The following is a 17,902-nucleotide window of genomic DNA, read 5'->3' as shown; positions in this document are numbered from 1 at the left end:
AATGGTTTAGAAATGTCTTGCCATGTACATTGACTTAGACACCTTCTAAGAGTATTTGCTGCTTATTAGATTATTCTGGGTCTGAGAAGACATGCACTACTGTGAATTAAATTAAAGTACACGGTCAGGAATACCATGCAACTGCTTGGAAAAGCAAAATCCCCAGACCCCAGCTATGGCGCTCTGGCCTAGTCATTCATCTCCACACTTACACAAACTCCAAACAACACACACGAGCATGCTTGGAAAAAACTGGAGGCGGATTAACACATAAGTGGGCCTGGGAGAAGAAATGAGATGTGAAGGTTTGTAGGCATGACCTGGAAGAGAGATGCTGTTGATCAAAATAAGTTGAAAAATCTTGTGCAGGGCTTCAGCCAGTTGATGAGTTTTTATTGATATGCTTCTCAATGCACGCTCAGTGGAGGATCATGGCACTGTGGCTGCACAGGAATTAACTATTTTTCTTCCTAATGATGGGACTGTACAGTAGGTGGTACTGTTGCCACATTAATTCTGAGGTCAACCAGGTTCAATTACATTAGGACTTACAGAATTCCAAATTTTGTTTGGTAGTGATTTGATAGTTGCAGATAAGTACATTTATTAAAAGGAAACATCTGGTGATGTCTGCATTGGTCATGAGATATACAGTTGTGCAAAGAAAGGACTGAAAACCACTCCATTCTGAGAGTACAGTATGGGAGTAACTTTCCGTAATTAATGTACAATCTGTTGCCTGTAAGAAAAATCCCTTGGAGGGGACCTAAAGCATCTTTCCCCATGCAGAGACTGGTATCCTAAATGTAATTATAACCATTAGCCAGTAGGTGGTAATGTTTAATACCTTTCCGAAACTTCGCCAGTGAAGTTACAGTTCACAACAAAAGATTCAGACACACCATTGTGAAATCATGAAGTTCCCATATAAATGGAATTTCCGTCCCTTTTATTTCACAACTACTTATTGCATTAATTAGATTGCATCCCTTATGTGTCCAATCATTGCATTTGTAAGCACACAGTTCAACCCACTAGAGACACCAGGGTTTGTGCCCTGGGCTCAGAGTCCAGGGCGGGGTTAAGAGTTGCGCTAATAGAGCGATTATGGCTTTGCTTTTACACACAGAGTAGTTCTTGCCTTTTCTATGTAAATATGAACAAGAAGAATGAACGTCCTTTTAAAAGAAAGGTGCATTGCAGCTCTAGATATTTATTCATAGTGTTTATTTGCATTATTTAATGTATTATTTCTTAGAATAATTACTGGCAGATGGGGGGCCTCGGACCAGTTTGTAGAAAGTCTACCTGGGTAAAGACCTATTGTTTTTGTATAAATCGCATTTTTTTTATGGTCACCTGTTATGTTCCCCTTGGAAGTAGAATTGGGCTGAGGTCCGTTAACCTCCGGAATGACTTGGTTCTTTGCCAATACAGATATGGTATGGGCTTTGCTCCTAAAGACCTAAACTGTCTGCTCAAGCTGCCACACAAAGAAAAAGGTTGGTCTGGTTGAGGCAAAGTATGGAAAACCCGGAGAAGGTCTGCCACCTCTCCAGTACAATACAGATAGGGGAAGCCAGGGGGCTGATCTACTATGACAGGATGTCAAAACTCTGTAGGCGGTGTCAGCGCAGAGACCATGTTGTTGCCCAGTGCACAGCAGTGGTCTGCCACAAGTGTAAGGGAGGGCACTTTAAGAACTGCCCCCGGTCGTACGCAAATAGAGTTGGGTCTCCCTTCTCAAAGTCGAGCAACTCAGCTCCGGACCCTGAGCTGCAACAGGAGGGAGACCCGGCACAAGACGAGGAGGGAGAAGGAGAAGAAGACCAGATATATGCCTTGGCTTCAGAACCTCCCCCTACCCCAAAAGAACCCCCAAAGAAAAAGGGAGAATGTTTGGAAGAGGGGGTTGGGTGAAGGTAGTGAGTAAGAAGAGAGAAGTGGTGGACAGAGAGGAAAAACTTACAACAAAACTAGGCATTGTCTCATCTCTGGAGGAAGCCCAAAAGAGCCAAGCACCCCCCAGCCCTCCCCCACTCCCTCCTCCAGTGAAAGCAGGGGTTGCAGAGTCCAGAACATCAGGCCCCATTGTGGTGGACCGCCCCCCTGAAAAGAAAAATAGACCCGCCATGCCAGCCCCTGTGAGAGTGGAGAGTAGAGCCTCAGGAGCCAGGTTGAAGGACAGCATAAACGAGACCCTTTCGCAGGTGAGAGCCGCCCCCCCCTCCAGCTGCGATGGGATAGTCGTGAGGAAGAAAGTCCTGGAACCATTGCAGCTGGAGGGTGAACTAGATCAGCTGCTGGCTCGAATAGAACAGAAAGCCAAGGCCAGAAACATCGGCACTGCACAGGGGTCCGACAAGGGGATAAACTGCCAGCACAACAGAAGTGGGCCTCCTCTAGCCACCTCGGAGATGTCGCGACGGCTTTAGCCAGCGGTAGAGGTAGGGAGGACAGAGGAATGGCCGGCCCAAGACCTCACCCTCCAGGGGTTCCATACCTGGTGGAGAGGGTCGCGGAGAAATTTACAGATATGTTAGGGGCCAGGACCTAGACACTCTGGAATGAAGCTTCCCATGTGCACCCGGACTGGCTCTTTGTCTTTCTCTCTCTTGGCAGGTTTGTGAGGACGCTGAGACGCCGGCGCCTGGAGAACATCCACACACTGTGATGGCACCGACACATCTAATAAATCTCTCTAATCTGAGGCTTCCATTCTTTATTTTGTTTGTTTCTTGCCCAATTACCATATTTTCCTCTTCTGTGATTTTATTTAGTTAAATTTACGTCTAATCTTTCTGTGGAATAAAGGGAACAGTACACAATGTCGGTGTATGTATGTATATGTATCTTCTCCCAACTGAGTTGTACATTGTTACTGAATAAATACAACTGATTTATACTCCTTTCTTTGGCCATAATTGTATTGTGTTTGAATTGATGTTTAGGGGTTACCCTAGAGATTCTGACGTGCTGGGTAGGACTCAGCTTTCTCTGGCCCTTGGCTTCTTTCAAGAGAAGGGCTAAAAATACCACTCTCTGTCTGAGTTATTGCTTTGTAATTGCAGCAGAAGTGAGAAAGGTAACAGCAGTATAAACCCATTCCCTCTTGAAGATACTTCTCCATCAATGCTTACACAACCTTTTCCTTTCCAGTGCAGTCTGACTAATGTTTGATGGAGTAATTAGCTTTTCTTTTCAACTCTGACGGTTTCCCATAACCAAGAGATACCAAAGATATTGTTCCCCCCTCATGTTCATGCTGTGATATGAATCAGGGCTTATTAAGCTACTGCACCTTTGATAATATGTTGTGTTTTGGGACTTCCTGGTTTCTAATTCCTCCCATCTGATTTGCATAGGTGTGGGATTTTGTTTGAAGCCCCCAAAACAGCTGTTTGTTTGGTTTCCATAGATACAACAAACTGAAGGTGGCCAGTGGAAAATGAGAAAAATGAATGGGAAGCTCAACCTGCCAATGGGCTGCATCACTTGATGATGACAATTATCATTGTGACAAAAATTAAAATATTGTTCTGTATGCCACTATCTATTATAGATTTTGAACCATTTGGTTTTACTTGTCAACGTGTTACTTTGATATTTTCCTTATTGCTCTTGTGAAGTGCCTCAAAGCTCCCAAACTCTCCATGCTCATTTCAGTGAATAAACAATTAATTTACTTTACTTCAACTGCAATTACTATCACACTGCATAGGAACAAGTTGCTGTTTTAAAAAAAAAACTCCTCAAGGAAACCCATCTCATCAATGATTGCATTCATTTATTACAGTAGGTGTAAATCATGATCTAAAACACCAGACAATTCAATACATGGACATCTGCTGGTTGAAAATGTGTCTACTGTTTATCTGACTGATAAACTGGTTGTGTGTGTGTGTGTGTGTGTGTGGGGTTCAGTCCTGCCTGCGTGACTCTCAAAGAGTCCTCTCTCCCGGAGGGGTTTTCTGTGTGTGTGTGTGCTTGTGTGCTTGAAAGATTGTATCCTCTGCTTGTGGGGTTCAGAATGGCTGTGAGGCCGGTCACAAACTGTCTGCTGTGTGTTTAGATTTTCAATACTCATAAATTCCCCAACTGTACACAAGCTCCCTAATTAAACTCATTATAGGTTTAATTATACCAATTTCCCCACATTTCCCAATTCTTAAGGTGCTGATGATCGAGGGAGAGCTAGAAAGACTGCTGGATTTTATTCCTCCTGCATCAGAGATGTCCAAAGAATCCTGTTGCTTGACAATCCCTTGTGGAACAAACATATTTTTAATATACTGTAGATTTATAATCCTTAAACTTTTTAGAGAATATAACTGGACCATTGAAAGTATATTTAAAATATATGGGCTATATTTAAAATATGTATTTGTTTCTTTAGGTTCATTTAATGTAAAATGGATATATGAATTACAGACTAAAATATATTTTAAATGTATTCACTTTAAACATTGGTCATCTATCATATATTATAAATATATGTTTGTTCCATATGGGATATGATGAATTTAATATGTTATAAGCAGTTTGGCATTGTCAAACCATACTGAGTGAGCAAGCAAATATAATTTTTAGTACCAGACTAAGAACTGTGCCTCTCGGTCAACAACCCTAACATTAGTAAATTAATACACACCAACTAAAATAAGATAATATTTACCAACTAGTGTCGGGAAAAACACAAAATGGCCTTAATTGCTCTGCGATAGGATTCTAAATATTACCATCCCTGCCAGTCTGTCTGTCCTGTGACTCTGAAATCAACCAGCCCCCTCTCTCTCTCTCCCTCCCTCCATCTCTCCCTCTGCCTCAGTCAATCCAGTTCAGTTTCAGGGTCTCTGCGATGAAAGAGAAGATGTGCGTGTCCTCGAGGATGGCCTTAGCGGTGGGTTTGCCTGCCCCGTGGCCGCTCTTGGTGTCGATGCGGATTAAGAGAGGCTGGCGCTGCTGAGGGCTGGCCCCCACGCCGTGCTGCAGGGTCGCGATGTACTTGAGGGAGTGCAGGGGAACAACACGGTCGTCGTGGTCCGCCGTCAGCAGCAGCATGGCCGGGTACTTGAGGTGCTGGGCGGGAGCAGAGGGCAGGTTGTGCAGGGGGGAGTACCTGAAGGGAACACACAGAAGCCCATCAGACATCAGGGAGCACCAACATTTAAACAGCAATGCTCTGACAGAAGAGGGAATTGCATATCCCAGAATCTTCATTAGAAGCATGGGTAATCTGTCTAGCCACACCCCCCACCCCCCCCCGATTTGTATTCATTGTTCTTCTCCATCTCCTAAATGTGAACAGATTGGGCAAGGATTAAGGGAATAAACACAGGTCTGCCCTGAATTCGGCCTTCCTTTTAATCTGCTTTATATTTGAATGTCTTATCTACAACTTGTTTTGAAATATTCACCATGCCTCAGGGGCTCTACAGCCAAGCTAGGCCACGGTGGTTCTTACAGCAATTGATAGTATTCTGATCAAGATGTCAATATTTCCAGATCTGTTGTATCCATGTTTTGCAGTGTTTTATTACATGTGGTTTTGTTTGTCTGAAGAAACAAGAAGAAATCAATACAAATATGACTGTAAAATGGTTCTGAAACACTGGAAGAGCCATTGGAAAAGACCAATAAAAAGAAAAAGCTGGGCCCAACTCACTTGATGAGCCACTGGAACTCTTCCTCCTTGTCCGAGCAGCCGTAGTCCGTGGTCCAGGCGTGGCCGATGGTGAATTTGTGGAACTTCAGCATGTCCATCACTCCCACCTCCGCCACAGCACAGCCGAACAGGTCTGGCCGCTGGTTGACACAGGCCGCTGACACAGGTAGAGAACACACACACACACACACACACACACACACACACACACAGAACTTAACCCAGCAGCATATACACAAGGGAAGTTTACTGTCCTATTAAACCCTAAATTGCCTTTCATGAAAAAGTAAAGATCTCTCTCTTCTCCACACCTACACTGCATTTTTGTAAATCTTTGACAGAGAGATAATGCAATTGATAATACGATAAAAGTCAAATGGAAAAAAATAAAAATAATAATCCATGCAGTGTTACACAACATAAGACTCCAAAATACTATAAAATGTCTAACTCTCCAGTGCAGACTCATATAAAAATTATACGAAATATAGAGGCAGTTTATTGTATTTCTACAGTTCTGGTACAGTAGCTGTCCTCTCTTACCAACGAGCAGCCCCCCATTGGAAGCCCCGTTGATGGCCAGTTTGCTGGCTGTGGTGTAGCCTTCTTTGATCAGATACTCCACCGCACTCTGGAAATCATCAAAGCAATTCTGCTTGTTCCCGAGGCACCCAGCTGAATGAGGGAAACAACAGCACTCAGGCATTCAGAGAACAGCAGAGATACTGGCTTGCACCCAGTTTCACTGTATTTCATAATTCACATAGTTCAGAAATCTGAAGCCAAGCAGAGATTCTGCAAAGAGATAAAGACTGAAGAGCTTTTTTTTCTTTAATAAGTCTCAGGTAGGGTACAAAAGGTTAAAGGAACATCTGAAAAAGTAATGAGCATAAAACACACAGAAAATGAATTGACTCCAGCAGTCAGGATTTCTGCCAACAATTAAAAATAATACGATCCTAAAACAGAAATGTTCCTGAAACCCAATCAGATGAGAAAAGAAACAATAACAAAATGTGATACTTGTTTTTGATTGTCAAATCAAAGTCTCACCAGCAAATTTCCATATAATGTTATCTACAAGTCTTCTGTACCAATCACTGAATTATCAAAATTCAATGTGGGAACAAATGTATTCAGATATAATCTAAACATGGGGCGTCACCAGGCCTGTCAAGCTCTTGGTCACCGGCTCTGTGGGTACCTTTGTGCCAGGTCTGTCCGTACTCTCCCCCTCCACGGATGTTGGCAACCGCAAGGATACCTCCAAGGTGCCTCACAAACAGCAGGTAAGCGACACTGCAAAATAGTACAGGTATCAGAGTGATAGCGATGCAGTCAGAAATTCAGCCTTAATACACGCTATCAGCGGATCAGCGCTCTTCCAGTTCATACAGTTGGCAGAGCCTTCGGCTGCAAGGTCTCTGAACTCCAGTAGGTTCTTTGAATGTCCTAGGCTTTGATTATGGTTTTATTATTTTTCATGGTTTTTGAATGTCCTTCTTGTGTTAATGCAAAGTAATATTTCATTTTACTACTGTTAATATAATGTTTTCAGTCATTTAAAGTAATTTGCAGCAACATATTGAGAAAGGCACTATATCAAAAAAGATGAATGGATTATAGAGCCATAGGAAAATTCAAATGGCACCCTCACTAGGAAGGGCCATAATGTAGTTTGTTGAGGTGGATAATCAAGACTGTAATTTTAGATTAAGTGTGAGGAGTTATTGTGGCACAAATGGAGAACACCTGTGTGATTCAGTTGTTACCACCTTCCCTGCCCACTTTCTTATTCTTTAAACACACAGTTCAAAGTGTCTTCGTGTGTGATGGAGCCAAGTTGTACTGACTTGTAGTGGGGTTGGATGGAGTTGTCAAATCCACCATAACCATAGAGAAAAACAGGATGAGATCCATCACGCTTGATCCCTTTGGCATGCACCAGGAACATGGGGATCTTTGTGCCATCTTTACTCGGATAGAAGACCTACAACATAAGTTTTAATCATAATATTGATTATCATTATTTTACTGAATGTGAAATAACTTGTTTTTGTTTAGATTGGAAGTCATGGCTAAATAATTTCAATTTGTTTTTATTATAGTGATCCCTGTGCAATACTGGTAATAATAACTGCATCAGAACAACACATTAGATTCGCAGGATATCGACTCCTTAAGAATTAGTCATCCCACGCATTACGTCATCTCGTCTTGCGTCGTCACGCACTTACGTAGGCAACATTGCACTGAGCAGGCGAATGGGAGGAGCCCCAGAGCTTCATGCTGCAGTCTGCGCTTGTATGCAAATTATCCCTCTGCTCTGTAATAACAGTTTTTACGGTTAATTTAACTGTTTACTTGTGAATTTTCACGATGCTTTCGAATAGGTACATTTCTGCTTCAACATCTGTCTTGATTTACGTCGCCGGTCTCGTAACTTCGGGGGATGACAGTGGGCGCGTTCGTGTAGCGCAGATGTCTGCAGATCTGCGCTGCTCCACCAATGGGATCGGTGGGATTCTGCAAATCTGCGCAGAACTGTGGAAACCTGCGTTACACGATGGAGACTTGTATTCTGACACACAGAGGTAAGTGCTGCGTGGTTTTCTTTGTATGACCGATTGCACTGTTACTCAGCCCGTGTGCCAAGACCATTGATATGCCATCAGGCACGCACTGTGCCACGGACGTTTTGGACACGTGAGAAAAAGTCACGCATGAGAAAATTAAATAAGAAATAAACATGACTCATTTATCAATGCATACGTGTCTACAAGAATCAAATGAGTCTGTGCATCAAGACAAGCTGAGGTTTCACACTAAAAATACGTTTTATTTAAAAAACGTTTCCACCCCGTGGTATCCTTCATTCAAACACAATGAATATGCGTAGTGTGTCAGTACCTCTCTCATGGGTCTGTGCCCATAACAGCAGTCTGCTCTGAGAAAACAGACCAGCAGCATCTGCTCTCAGGCAAGGATTCAGGCAGGATAAGGGTTTTAGTTTCAGCTTGAGCACTGATGTGCTGCTTTAAAACTGCATTTTACTTAACAACTAGTCCTGTATGAAAAAGCAGTGCATATCTTAATTTTACATCACAAATGCATAAGTAGTTTTACACAGAAGCACTCTTTTTTCAATGTGAATCTCTAGTTTGCTCATAAAGGTTGCACAGGGTGTTTTAAATGTTCTTCTATATAGTACCTGCACAGTCTGGTAGTCTGAGGGCTGGATGCCTTTCACCTCCACCTGTCTGAACACAGTGGGCTCCTGTGCTTCAGACTTCAGGTCACAGTGGTAGATGATGCCTGAAGGAAAAGCAGGACAGGACCATGAGAGATGCAGGAGCAGAAGCTGAATAAGGCAGATATTAGAAAGACAAACAAAAAACTCTCAAAGTCAGTTTCATCCGAATTATAACAAAGCCCCCCATGTACCAGGGCCGTACCTGGGCTGGTGAAAGAGGTGAACTTGTAGAAGAAGTCTGTGTGCTTCTTCTTGCAGCTCAGCCCCACCACTGTGCCCACGTCCAGGGGCAGGTTCTTCAGGAAGCACCCGCTCTTCAGCTCGTACAGGTGGAGCACATCCTTCACATCATGGACGTAGTTTACCAGCAGGAAACTGAAGTTGACGCAGGCCACAAAGCCTGCCACCACAAGAAAAGGAAAGACGGGTATCTCTTAAGGTGAGAAAAACTTGTTCATGTGTTAATTGAAAAAAGGATGCATCATATATATTCTCTATATATCCACAAGGTTATATGGATCAATACATTAGTTAATAACACATTTTAAATCCAATACATTTTTCTAATCATGACCAAAGCATTCACCTGTATCAGTTAAACACTCACTGAAAACATAACCTATTGATTAATCCAAGCACAAATAAATTCAGTTTAGCACATTGCCTCCATCAACTGGTATCTGTGAGTTTATAAAAGGGATGACGTGACAATCCTTTAAATTCATGCTTTATAGTCATGGCCATCCATTGGATCATTTTGCACCTTAGATTACAGTGAACTCTACATTGATGTGTCAATCAGGAAGGTAATTTGTTAAAAAATGACAGGCGGTTGCACCAATCACGATTGAGGATGTTCAGATTCGAACTCGGAGCCACCCTAATTTTCATCAGTTAAAACGTTTTCATTAGGAATCTGAATCTGAGATTTTCCCCCTGGCAATAATAACATGTCTAAATACCAAAATACACACTTAGATATACATTAACCACAGTTTATTACTTCCTTAGAGTGAAAACGCTTAATTTTGTTTTGATAAAGCTTTTCTGATTTGGGTCCATAAAGTATTGATCTCTGTAGAGTAATGTACATCACGTTTTTATGCACAGCACCGGAGTTGGCCTAAACACTTAGTCAAGGTCCTCACACTAGAAACTCATGGATGCTACTTGTGCAGCTGCATCGGCAAAGAAAAAGTGTAAGTAGGACAAAAGCTGTGGTCAATTGCATCAGTTTTCTTGTAAGATTTAGGCCCCAAGGAAGTTAATTAAATTCTATGTGTTTATATGAGTGTTTATATATGAAATGTAAGGACATGTTTCCTACTGATTATTACTAAAGAGTATTTGAAAGGGTATTTGTTGTAATTTTACCTAGAAGCAACCTATAGTTGAAACCCTGATAGCTTCAGCTGCTGATGTCAGTTTTTTTAAGAATGGGAATCCTGCTACTGCCAGAGAGATGAGTGTGTAGCTCTTGAAAGTGCTAGTAACGGCTGCTGCTGCTGCTGTTCAAACGGCTGCTTCTTCCTTGGAACTAGTAAGCCTCAGGAAAGAGGGGGCTAGCTACGCCTCTACAATAGTGGTTATGTGTAAGAGGTATGGAATTGGGTGGGTGTGGATTACAGGGACCTCAAGAGATGCACCATTCCTCATCACTACATCGAAGATAAACTGGAGTACATAGTTTACTGTCCTCAATTCCAGAGGTGGACATTACCAAATACCCCTGACCTCAGCTGACAGAGGAAAGAAACAACATTAATTTTATTTCCAAGCATGAATACCCATCCAAAAGTGATAGGCTGTATTTAAAGAATATCGTTACGATCCATTTTGGTATTTCAGTATATGCACTCTTCTAGCACGTGCCACCCTCTTACCCAGGACGTCCTTCTCGTGCTCTGGGATCAGCGTACTCCACTTTGACGGCTCTGGCTGCTCCAGGTTGATGTTAATGAGTTTGTAGCGAGGTGCCTTCAGGTTTGTGCGGAAAGTGAAGACAGTGTTCTCATTCGTCACGTAGGAGTACTGCGCTTCGAAGTTCTCCACCAGCTTGACCCAGGGGAGGATTCCTAGGCAGGGAAGAGAGACGGGAGGTATGGAGGAATGGTTCCACAGAGACACTGGCAAATACAGTAAAATCAATGTGAAGAACAAACGACTTGTATAGTTACTAATGTGCTCTACTCTTCACACCATCCAAAGCAAGAATAAGAGGTCAGAGGGCTTTGGATACCCCTGAGGGATTAGAGGAGCACATAGTGTATGGAATGTGTTTATTTTTGTGCTTCTGTGGAAATAATAAAACCGAGAGGCAGACTACATACTGGGCTGAGTCTAGATTACAAAAAACTTAAACTGAAATAGGTCGAAGTTCCAAATTCAAGGCCGTTGTCTGAAGAAGTACTTGCCAGTGATTCCATTGGGCAGCTTTTGCAGGTCGCAGTACCACAGCTGGTTGACTGGCTCACAGCCTTCTGTGATGGAGAGCACAGCGTACTTCCCATCGTCTGACACCTGCAGGCACACACAGCAAGTATGAAGCACACAGCTGCTTCACATGAGTGGTGCTTCGGTGAAATGTTGGTTAATCCAGTATAGAGCTGTGAGAACACTGTGATCTGTAATGCCAATCTGTGGTCAGTTGCAAGATTTTTCTCTGAAGACATGTAGCCAAAGACTTTGAAGTCGATAAGCTAGTTACAGGAAAAGCTGCTGTGTTTAATACTCAACTTATTCAACCCTTAACCTATTATAACCTTATCTGAAAAAATACATGAATTAGGTCCAAACCTAATTGGTGTACATCAACCTACTGTTGCAGCGTGACAAAACAAGGTATAGATGTTCTTAAGAACTGTATTTATAGGACTGGACACCACAAGAAATACTGTGAAATACATCCGTTTGAAAAACTGGAGGATACAGCAGTATACACTCACCTAAAGGATTATTAGGAACACCATACTAATACAGTGTTTGACCCCCTTTCGCCTTCAGAACTGCCTTAATTCTACGTGGCATTGATTCAACAAGGTGCTGAAAGCATTCTTTAGAAATGTTGGCCCATATTGATAGGATAGCATCTTGCATTTGATGGAGATTTGTGGGATGCACATCCAGGGCATGAAGCTCCCGTTCCACCACATCCCAAAGATGCTCTATTGGGTTGAGATCTGGTGACTGTGGGGGCCAGTTTAGTACAGTGAACTCATTGTCATGTTCAAGAAACCAATTTGAAATGATTCGACCTTTGTGACATGGTGCATTATCCTGCTGGAAGTAGCCATCAGAGGTCATAAAGGGATGGACATGGTCAGAAACAATGCTCAGGTAGGCCGTGGCATTTAAACGATGCCCAATTGGCACTAAGGGGCCTAAAGTGTGCCAAGAAAACATCCCCCACACCATTACACCACCACCACCAGCCTGCACAGTGGTAACAAGGCATGATGGATCCATGTTCTCATTCTGTTTACGCCAAATTCTGACTCTACCATCTGAATGTCTCAACAGAAATCGAGACTCATCAGACCAGGCAACATTTTTCCAGTCTTCAACTGTCCAATTTTGGTGAGCTTGTGCAAATTGTAGCCTCTTTTTCCTATTTGTAGTGGAGATGAGTGGTACCCGGTGGGGTCTTCTGCTGTTGTAGCCCATCCGCCTCAAGGTTGTACGTGTTGTGGCTTCACAAATGCTTTGCTGCATACCTCGGTTGTAACGAGTGGTTATTTCAGTCAAAGTTGCTCTTCTATCAGCTTGAATCAGTCGGCCCATTCTCCTCTGACCTCTAGCATCAACAAGGCATTTTCGCCCACAGGACTGCCGCATACTGGATGTTTTTTCCTTTTCACACCATTCTTTGTAAACCCTAGAAATGGTTGTGCGTGAAAATCCCAGTAACTGAGCAGATTGTGAAATACTCAGACCGGCCCGTCTGGCACCAACAACCATGCCACGCTCAAAATTGCTTAAATCACCTTTCTTTCCCATTCAGACATTCAGTTTGGAGTTCAGGAGATTGTCTTGACCAGGACCACACCCCTAAATGCATTGAAGCATCTGCCATGTGATTGGTTGATTAGATAATTGCATTAATGAGAAATTGAACAGGTGTTCCTAATAATCCTTTAGGTGAGTGTATATCGGACTAGTGAGTTCCTCTGTGTAGGTTTTTATAACATATGTTTATTGGAAAAAGGATAAAGTAGTATTTATTTGTGTAAGTAACTTACAAACGAACTACATTAATTAATAGAAAATTAACTTGGTACCGTGACGCCACTGTGCCACTTGGGGTGATCAGGAAATTCTGCCACCAGGATGTCCTTTGATTGGCTGGTTCCAATCACATGGTAGTACAGCTTCTGATTGAGATTGCAAGTCGTCTCTGTCCCTGTTTGAATTCAGAAGCAAAAGTTCAGTATGCATTATGATAAATATTAGTAATGGTATTGTAATTTTTAAAAATGAAGTTTCAACATGGTTTCTGGAGAATAGCATTGTACACCACTGTGTTGCTGCAGTGTTCAAGGACTTTGTGTGTGTAACTTTTCATGTTCAAATCCTGAAAAAGAATGGAAAATGTCTAAGTTTCAACGCACAAAGCAGTTTTTCTAAGTTCAGCTGTGTTAAAGGTGCAGTTCCCTGTGAAAGTCCTTCAGGCTGCAGTTTCTCATGTCACTTGCAGGAGCTAGAAAATTTGCCTCACTATAACATTACAAGATTCAAGCGCTACTTTTATGTTTCATGGGAGCCATTATCTTTGTGCGAGAGAGAGAATCCCAGTGATAACAAAGGGGCAAATTGAAAACTAGTTCATATGAAACAGCTGTGTCATATGGTGAGGCATGGACACAAACATAGAAACATTTTAAAGGTCAAAATAAGATCTCCCCTCCTGCTCCTCCTCCCCAGAAGAAGCTGCAATATAAGCAAACAGGTTTTGGTTGTCCAGTTTCCAAGTTTATGTGCTATCCTCAGACATGCTTGTAACACTAGACAGCAAGGTTTAGTAGTGTGTGTAATAGGAGCTGTGCACTTGAAGTCTTGGAGTAATTGAAACATAACCAGAATTGTAACCTGAACATTGATTTTAGCTTGCTGATGTGTGGATAAAAGAGGCTTTGAGGAAGATAAACCTGGGTCACACCTGACCAGAGCCCTTTGTCACCCTTGAAAGTTTACTAGCCACCTGTATATTAATACTAATAAAGGAGTGTTTCCTTATGTCTGAGGTGATCTGATGCCTGTGGAAGGCTTGGTCCCGCTGTGTAGACCTACCATCAGCTTTGCCCTCCTGTTTGGGGTAACAGTTGTAGAAGACCCCTTTGCCGTCGTGAGTCCAGGCCAGGCAGCTGAACTTCACCCTCTCCAGAACGTCAGGCAGCTCCTTCTGGTCAGTCACCGTCATGAACTTCACTGTGACCCAGTCTGAGCCACTGGAGCTCAAACCATAGGCAAAGTACTCACACTCCTCCGACAGCCGGGCCACTGGGAGGCAGGGAGGGAGAGAGCGAGCGATGTATATGCCATGTTATGCATTTGCTCTCGGCTCTTACAGCTTAAAGTATTTTAACTGATTTAAGTATCAATCTATCTATTTCATGTTAATAATGCTGAGAAGTTTGGCAGTAGAGTTATTGAGAGGTGGTTTCTTAGCATATCTGGCAAGAAGCAGCTTATACAGAAAAGCCCTTACTCTTGAGAGCAACGGTGCCGTCCTCCGAGAGCTTGTTTGGGTCAAAAAGCACCCGCGGCTCCCCATCCAGAGAGTCTTGAACATACAGCACGTCCTGGTTCTGCAGCCCCTTGTTGTGGTAATAGAAGAACCTGCAGGAACATCAGAAGAGCCAGGTGGCATTCGTACACTGTGTTCCCCACAATAAATTAATATTAGCACAATACACTATCAATCAGACATGTAAAGTGAACACAATGAATACGGCCCTACCTATTCCCCCTCTTGTAAGGGCAGCTGTACTTGGGATAGTCAAAGAGTTCTGTGAGTCTCTCCTGGAACCTCTGCTTCACGGCACATTTCTCCAGGAAGGGCATGCTGAGCTTGTTCTGCTCCTCTACGAAAGCCTGTGACTCACAAAAAAAATGTGCAATCGCATCTCCTAATTTCTGATCTTCCTCCCCAATTACTGATTAATTAATACTGCTAAATAAGCTCCCCACCCCAACCCAATTCCTGTTACTCCTTAATGCCTACTGCCTCTGCCTTCTTCAGATCTAAAGAAAAAATCATTTTGAATTATTTCTCTTTACAATAGTGTTGCCCACCTTGGTTTCTTCAGAATTAGGGTCTTCCAGCCAAGCATAGGGGTCCGGTATCTTGGTCCCATGGTAGTCATCGACCTTTAACAATAACAAATGGTCACATAGGCACTTGGCAATTCCCGTAAATCATGCTTTTAAACAACTTTGCATCATGTCTATGCTCCCTGCGTTTCCCTCTTAAAAATATTAAACCCAACAAGTTCTTGTTCACTTTGCTGCATCATTTTCTTGTAAACAAATTTTTTAGAAAAATAAACAAGGGGAACTTTTTATGACCTTAAGCTATCCATCAGCTCACTTCTTGGTTAGTTAGGACTAGACTTATTTTAAAGAAAATAATCTGAAGTAATAAACATCTCCATAACTGAAACCAGCACACATTCCATTTCCATTGTCTTTAAAGCATGTGTTGGAAAAAGTAGTGTATTGAAACACAGGCACAGTTTTACAGTGTAAGAAGGGACAGTTAACTACATTCATTTGTACTGGCAACGATGATTAATCTTCACCAAAAGCAAAAAAAATAAATAAATGAATCACTTACAGGAAGAACCTTTACCCCACCACACCCATCACTTTTTGTCACTTTTTGTGTTTTTTTTATTTTTATTTTTTTTACGTTGATTCACAATGATCAGGTAATACAAAGATCATCCAAACAAGAGATCATAAAGGATTCTAAGAATCTAGGACTGGGAGGAAAGTAAGACGAAGAGGAAAGGAAAGGTTCTTCAATGAGATCACATTCGGTAACCCTGACTGGTAATTTACTGTAGTCTTGCTGGTTCACGGGGGGGACTTTCACGGAAGTGCTGTGAATCTGTGATTGTGGTTAGGAGCACAAGGTTAATGTTTGATTTCAGTTGCTTCTGCCGGAGGGAGCTAGGCCTGGTTTCTCTGTTACACTCTGAGCACAATACGTCTGTGTCGCTTTAACACCAAGCCCCCCTTCAGAACCAAGGAAAGCACGCTAAACTTACCTTGCTCTCGTCTCGTCGGGCTACTGGATACTTGAACTCCATTTCCCTTTGTAAATGAAAACTCAAGAGGGACTGTTTTTCACTCTCAGGGTGCGATGAGGCAGCAACTGTGGCAAAGTGAAAGTGAAATTAAAAAGCATGAGGAAAAAAACAACTGTTGAACAGACAGGAAGTTACTGCACTCAGTCGAGCGATGGCAAGAGCAGCCCAAAGCAGCAGAGGGATTTTTTTGAGAGCATTTTTTTTTTTTTCAATTTAAAAACAGGCTTTTTTAAAAGATACATTTTTACATACCACAGGATGATTCAGTGGCTTTGTGTTATAAGTAGATATTTTATACTGGTGGTTTTCATTTATGACTTGAATTGATCATATGAAATGTCCCATGTTTAACTTTCTGACTGTATCCTTGAGCCTTTTAATTAATTATGGATTGTTCAGACTCTTGAGGTTTATCCTGTGATCTGAAGTGCATATTAAATGTGATAGTATGACCATTTATTCAATATACAAAGAACATATAATCATGGGGAGTTTTATATAGCTTTTCCTGTAACTGATACACAAAAATATGGCATTATAGACCAGTTAGTTACACCCCCCCTCCCACACACACACACACACACACAAAAGCCATTTAATTAGTTTGTACTGTAGCACAAATAAACATGTATTTATCTCTGTTAGTAGATTTAGTTTAAATGTCATAAATGTAGGTAAATGGTTTTATATCCTTATACATTCCATGCACTATACACTGCACATTACATTTTTAGACATTTATTCCTTATACTACACATTTCTACAAAAAAATAATTTTCTTATCAGTGCTAGGAGATTTTATTTATGAAGGTGCATTTTTTAATATGTGTATTTTAGTTTACAACATGTTATGAACCATTCATCATAAAAAAATATATATATATTTAAAATGCATGTCTTTGAATGAAAGGTACATTTTCTTCTAATCTTACTATGTATTAACATACGCTGCTCATACATGCAAATAATCAATGCAAATAATATGTGCTTAGTAAAATAGTTTGTTACCACTGTATGAAATGAGAATGCGCAAGTGATTTTACCATGATTATGCTGACACCTGCAGACAGGATATTGAACTGCATATCATCTCATATTATTTGTTATGCTTCGAATAGATGATTTATGGCAATTGCTAGGTCTCGAAGCTCATGTTCAAATTGTATTTGTTTTGTGCTGCTGGCTTTCAGTATTGATTAGATTTTATATACATCTGAGACACAATCACACTGTGCATTTTAGCTTTTAATGGGTCTGAATGGGTCAAGACCAATATACTTTTATATCAGCATTATGATCTACATAATATTTTGAAGAAAAAAAAATTGAGCTGCAATGATAATCATGATCACTTTACTTTTAAACAAATTAAAAAATATGAACAATGAAAAAAAAGTTTTTAGTTGTCGGTGCCTTGGCAAGGCAGATTTCTTAAAACGTAACGATATTGGAGCAGAAGCCAAAAACTGTGGCTGTATTGAACTCTAAATGTTTTTAATGAAAACCAGAACTAAAGACCAAATTCTTAAAGTTGTTGTGGATGTAATGTGATGTTGATGTGCATTTTTTAGTGCAAATGGTTTGTTTTGGGGGTTTTCCCACATGAGTGTAAAATTAGGTTAAATTATATAGGTGAGCAGATGGATTCTTGTACTGATATTGCTACCAAGACCA

The 17,902-nt window shown here is 41.5% G+C and overlaps 1 protein-coding gene across 1 annotated transcript; it reads right to left on the bottom strand.

Annotated features, from left to right (window-relative positions):
- Nucleotides 1–3,767: 3,767 nt before the first annotated feature.
- Nucleotides 3,768–16,334, bottom strand: LOC136763419 (prolyl endopeptidase). The gene is made up of 15 exons (XM_066717425.1): nucleotides 16,187–16,334; nucleotides 15,210–15,284; nucleotides 14,875–15,008; nucleotides 14,623–14,753; nucleotides 14,205–14,414; nucleotides 13,196–13,317; nucleotides 11,333–11,438; nucleotides 10,802–10,993; nucleotides 9,121–9,318; nucleotides 8,877–8,980; nucleotides 7,519–7,655; nucleotides 6,870–6,964; nucleotides 6,209–6,340; nucleotides 5,666–5,822; nucleotides 3,768–5,119 (listed from the first exon to the last, which is right to left on the bottom strand). The coding sequence occupies exons 1-15, from the start codon at nucleotides 16,226–16,228 to the stop codon at nucleotides 4,825–4,827; spliced, it is 2,130 nt and encodes a 709-aa protein (XP_066573522.1). The 5' UTR covers nucleotides 16,229–16,334; the 3' UTR covers nucleotides 3,768–4,824.
- Nucleotides 16,335–17,902: the final 1,568 nt, after the last annotated feature.

This window comes from Amia ocellicauda, chromosome 11 (assembly GCF_036373705.1).
Source record: "Amia ocellicauda isolate fAmiCal2 chromosome 11, fAmiCal2.hap1, whole genome shotgun sequence".
Classification (NCBI taxonomy): domain Eukaryota; kingdom Metazoa; phylum Chordata; class Actinopteri; order Amiiformes; family Amiidae; genus Amia; species Amia ocellicauda.
Note: the sequence above shows the minus strand (reverse complement) of the source record. Positions and strands in the feature narration are given on the sequence as shown.

What these genes read in the sequence shown, in the direction of transcription:
- LOC136763419 (XM_066717425.1), bottom strand. Translation starts at nt 16,228, where the DNA reads ATGGAGTTCAAGTATCCAGTAGCCCGACGAGACGAGAGCAAG. An exon ending in CGGCACCGTTGCTCTCAAGA is followed by an intron (nt 14,415 to 14,622) that starts GTAAGGGCTTTT and finishes CCTGCCTCCCAG; the next exon opens with TGGCCCGGCTGTCGGAGGAG. An exon ending in GCTGCCCAATGGAATCACTG is followed by an intron (nt 10,994 to 11,332) that starts GCAAGTACTTCT and finishes TTCCCTGCCTAG; the next exon opens with GAATCCTCCCCTGGGTCAAG.